Raw genomic sequence first — 5,273 nt, 5'->3', positions numbered from 1 at the left:
TTTGGAGTCAGCATCTCACTCTTGTTACCCAGGCTGCAGTGCAATGGCACAATTTTGGTTCACTGCAACCCCCACCTCCCAGGCTAAAGTGATTCTCCTGCCTCAGCCTCCTGAGTATCTGGAATTACAGGCGCCAAAAACCACACCCAGCTAATTTTTGTGTTTTTATGTATTTTTTGAGATGGAGTTTTGCTCTTGTCACCCAGGCTGGAGTGCACTGGCACGATCTTGGCTCACCACAGATTCAAGTGGTTCTCCTGCCTCAGCCTCCCGAGTAGGTGGGACTACAGGCATGTGCCACCATACTCGGCTAATTTTGTGTTTTTGTAGAGACGGGGTTTCTCCATGTTGGTCAGGCTGGTCCCAAACTCCCAACCTCAGGCGATCTGCCCACCTCAGCCTCCCAAAGTGTTGGGATTACAGGCATAAGCCACTGCACCCGGCCAATTTTTGTATTTTTAGTAGAGACAGGGTTTCACCATGTTGACCAGGCTAGTCTCGAATTCCTGACCTCAGATGATCCACCCACCTTGGCATCCCAAAGTGCTGGGATTACAGGAGTGAGCCACCATGCCTGGCCAGAACACAATATTCTTAACAAATGAAAGGGAAAGTAGTGGTATATCATCATTAGACTCTATTTTCAGTAACTTTTCTATTACAGGTGTGCCCTGCTTTAAGAACACCCGATAACTGAGTTCGTCTAAGTGCATTATAGAAAAATCTTGGCATTATGAATCAGGTTTGGCACACAAGCAACCTTTTAGCTTACTCCCCGCCAGTCCCCCACACCCAGAAAATAGCCAAGGGGTCTAAATCCGTATTTTGCTCCAGATCCAATGTTTTACTTTTGAGAAGGAAGATCCAGTGATTGAACTCACACAAGGCAATGGGCTGGAGTGTGCTAAAAGTCATGCTGTGATTTCCATTGCATTTGAGACAACCAAATAAATACAACTTTTAGAGGAAAGTGCAAGTTTCTCTTTTATTATTATTTTTAAAATTTTTATTTTATTTTTCTTTTTTCGGGGAGGGAGGGAGGGCTCAATTTTTCTCTATTCACGTCTTAGCCAGGAGTGGGGTCTTACACCTAGAATTGCTTACACCTGTGCTATTCCATATGACAGTCACTAGCTGTATGTAGAGTATATTCACAATCCTGACCAATTTCCATTAGACCTCCATTCTTTCCAACTCTCTCCCCATCAAGCGTGGGGTTAGGGTTCTTGTTTTTGGTTACTGAGTATGTTATTTTTCTATGTAAAGCTAACAGACATATATGGTGATCAAATCTGTAACTACAACCTCAGTAGTACTATTTTCTCTGTTATTGATTAGATTTCATCTACAAGACTGGGTGCAAATAAGTTCAGAGAGACAGCATAGTATTTAAGACACCTAACATTTCATTAAAAAAATACTCATATATAAAAATACAATCAAGAGCATCAATTTGGTTTAAAAGGCAATGTTACCTTAGCACTCATTAACAAAACAAACAATGCAATGCATTCTGCCACGTTTATTATGATACTTTGATATACTAAGTAAAGATGATAAATGCAATAGAAAAATTTAGGCCGGGTGCAGTGGCTTAAGCCTATAATCCCAGCACACTGGGAGGCCCAGGTGGGCGGATCATGAGGTCAAGAGATCGAGGCCATCCTGGCCAACATGGTGAAAACCCATCTCTAATAAAAATACAAAAATTAGCTGGGCATGGTGGCACGCGCCTGTGGTCCCAGCTACTCGGGAGGCTGAGGAGGAAGAATCGCTTGAACCAGGAAGCGGAGGTTGCAGTGAGATTGCGCCACTACACTCCAGCCTGGTGACAGAGCAAGGCTCCATCTCAAAAAAAAAAGAAAAAGAAAAATTTAAAATATACTTGTGTTGGGGGCATGGTGACATAAGCTGTACACTCTGAGAGATACTGTTTATTATTGCACTCACATTGAACATAATTTAATTGTGGTAACTGCATCTGAGACCACATATTAGGGTGCTTGATAAAGGGGTTTTGTTATTCTTCAAAGCTAGTAACACTTCATTTTAACCAAAACCCTCAATGAGAAAAATCAGATAAATAAAGCAAAGTTTTACATACTACACTGAGAATCAATAACTTCAAGCCCAAGGCCATCTTAAGGAAATTTTCTTTCTGGTTTGCTAAGGCTGTAGGAGACCATTACCATCATAAGGCCAGTTACTCTAAAATGTCATGTTCTAAAACCCTATGGGGCCTCACAGCATGTGGTGGCCAGATTATAGTACAAGTCAGCTCTAAGTATTTCACATATTTATCAGTACAGAAGCTATTGCATCTACCACTGGATTAAGTTTCCGGGTAGCCATGGAAATTTGGCAAAAGGTATGGTAACGCAAAGTAGACAGGTTAGGTCTTCCACACTGAAAACAGATATGGTACAGCCATGAACATGGGAAAAAATTCCTGAACTTGAACAAGGAAACAAAATCCAGAACCAGTTGGGCGTGGTGGCTCATGCCTGTAATCCCAGCACTTTGGGAGGCTGAGGCGGGTGGATCACCTGAGGTCAGGAGTTTGAGAACAGCCTGGCCAACATGGCGAAATGCCATCTCTACTAAAAATACAAACAATTAGCCAGGCATGGTGGTGGGTGCCTGTAATCCCAGCTACTTGGGAGGCTGAGCCAGGAGAACTGCTTGAACCAGTGAGGCAGAAGTTGTAGTGAGCCAAGATCACGCCATTGCACTCCAGCCTGGGTAACAGAGCAAGACTCTGTCTCAAAAAACAAACAAAAAACCAAAATCCAGAATGGATTCAACTCAGATAAGTCAAACTGCCAGATGGCCAAAACAAGTTCTTCAAAGATTTCCACAGAACTCATTGACCTAGCAGGAGTACATTTTTATTCAAATTGCAGCTGGGAGCTTGATTAACTGAGAACAAAATTAAATGACATGACATTCTTCATTGGCACCAAATGTCAGTATGTACATGCTGAAGTACAGACAGTTACATTGAAATTGCGTATGCTCTGAGGAATGACACTAAATTAGCTTCCAGGAAAATTACTCAACTTCAGTAAGTAATTTTCAGTTTTTTTTCCTCAGGGACATTTTTCAACTTTCACTTTAATATTTCTTTAGTTGCTTGGTTGTACATTTTGAGAAGGCAAATCCATTGGTACCTGGGGAAGCTTAGAACGTAAATCAGTATTAGAAGTAAAGGGAACATACAGCTAAAAGTTTTATTTTAATGACAAATTCACAATTAGAGATATCATTTGCATACCTTAGAATGCTATAGGCCTGTTAAAATTTTTTAACCAATCAGCAAAAATATTTGCCACACAGATTTCTAATGTTCATAATTTATAATTTATCACATAAATATATTTATTAATATATCCCTTATTTGCAAATTATTCTTAAAACTTTTCTTTCTAACACATTTACAATGTTCATGTGTTTTAAAGAAAAAAAAACTACCCCCATTAAAAATGTACTAACTTTAATGTGTGATCATACCAGTGCCACCAAATTAGAAAAGAAACATACAGCTGTATTAGACATGTTGTTACTACTACAAATAATGACAACACATGTCCTATACAGTGATCATATTCATGCTTTTCTACTACTTCTCAGTCATTTTCAGAACCATTTGGAGGTAAGAAAACGAATGCATCATTGAAAATATGCCCAAATGCCCTAAGACGGTATACCCCATACATCATCACATGCATCTGGTTTGGAGTCAGTCCATTAAAAGTAACAGCCATATCTGAACAACAGCCTTCTACTACCTGGTTGGGGTGATAAGTCATTGCCTCTTTAATAGAAAGCCCAACAGATTTGGTATTAAATACATCTTTTCCATCAGCATCTTCTGCATTTTCTGCATACACTCCAGCATATTTCAGGCAAACTGCTAGCTGCTTATCTTCAGATATCTTCCAAATCATCCCTCCCTGTTCAGGACACTTTTCAGGGATATTGAGAAGGCTGTCAAGTCTTTTCATTGATTCTATACTTAAGACAATTCCTCCTTCCATTCCCACATATTCAAGGTCTCCAGATTTTACAGTGTGGCCTAGATAGAAAGGCTGTGAAGGATCCTTTTTTAACAAAAAATACTTTAGGTTTTCAATGATAGCAAACGTAGTGGGGCGTGCAAGGAAGAACCAGTTATATTGGTCTCTATACTTATCAAAGGCATATTTGTAAGCTTTTCTCATCATTAACCACATGTCATTTGTGTCCATATTAATTGACTCAAACACTTTAACATGTTCAGAACTAAAGAACTCTGCTTTGTCACAGTGTTTGGTCCAAGTCTCCTTTACTGCAGCCCAAAGACTCACATCTTTAGGTTTTACAAGGATAATACAGTATACTCGAAAGCTCTTACTGAGCTCCATGCGCTCATCCTCTGAAATTTTCAAGATATCTTCTTTGTTAGGAGCTTGTAGGTGATGATGTTCATGGTGGTGCATTCTATTTCCATGACCAATCCTAACGTGTCCTAGCATAGTGATCAAAGCACAGAAAATGCTTCCAAGCATCACACCCTTCAAAAAGGAGCTGCTTTCAGAAAGCATTTTTCCTATAAAGAAGAAAAAGACTCTTAAAATACTTAACAGAAAAGGATTAGTCTATACATTTGATTTGGCATTCCTTATATACCTACATTTTGCTCTTGATTTTTTTTTTTTTTTTTTTTTTAAAAAGAAAAGGTTCCCAAGCTTGAAATCAAGTTAGGTGCATATAATACCAAAGTCTCTCAGGATCTTTAGCTTCCAATGGTATCTGATTACTGTTTGGTATAAACTGGAACTTTGCAACAACTCCTCTGTGGAGAATTTGTTTTGTACTTCATCTAAGGGGATTTAATTAACCCTTGAAACCAGTGTTATAGAGGTTATCCATCCACCATTCTCTTTAAATAATTTCACATCACAAGCTTGCATTACTTAAATACCTCTAAAAATATAATGGACTTTGGCCGTGGGGGGGGGGGGTGGCTCACACCTGTAATCCCAGCACTTTGGGAGACCAAAATGGGCAAATTACAAGGTCAGGAGTTTCAGACCAGCCTGACCAACATGGTGAAAACCCAACTCTACTAAAAATACAAAAATTAGCTGGGCATGGTGGCACATGCCTATAATCCCAGCTACTCAGGAGGCTGAGGCAGGAGAATCACTTGAACTCAGGAGGTGGAAGTTGCAGTGAGCCAAGATCACGCCATTGCACTCCAGCCTGGGTGACAAGAGCAAAACTCCACCTCA

The 5,273-nt window shown here is 39.9% G+C and overlaps 1 protein-coding gene across 2 annotated transcripts in view; it reads right to left on the bottom strand.

Annotated features, from left to right (window-relative positions):
- Positions 1 to 3,198: 3,198 nt before the first annotated feature.
- The window catches only part of C1GALT1C1 (C1GALT1 specific chaperone 1), a 4,934-nt gene continuing 2,859 nt past the window's right edge, over positions 3,199 to 5,273 (bottom strand). Inside the window, exons 1-2 of one of the 2 annotated variants that reach the window (XM_032273133.1) lie at positions 4,673 to 5,001; positions 3,199 to 4,588 (exon numbers count right to left, since the gene is read on the bottom strand). In XM_032273133.1, coding sequence (XP_032129024.1) covers positions 3,627 to 4,583 — 957 coding nt within the window. In that variant the 5' untranslated portion in view covers positions 4,584 to 4,588; positions 4,673 to 5,001 and the 3' untranslated portion in view covers positions 3,199 to 3,626. Of the gene's footprint in view, positions 4,589 to 4,672; positions 5,002 to 5,273 lie in introns of those variants that run through there. The other variant, XM_032273134.1, reaches the window with a different exon arrangement.

Source organism: Sapajus apella, unplaced genomic scaffold (assembly GCF_009761245.1).
Source record: "Sapajus apella isolate SASKATOON/1434 unplaced genomic scaffold, GSC_monkey_1.0 scaffold2002, whole genome shotgun sequence".
Lineage (NCBI taxonomy): Eukaryota > Metazoa > Chordata > Mammalia > Primates > Cebidae > Sapajus > Sapajus apella.
The sequence above is the reverse complement of the archived record's forward strand: the minus strand, read 5'-3'. Positions and strand labels throughout refer to the sequence as shown.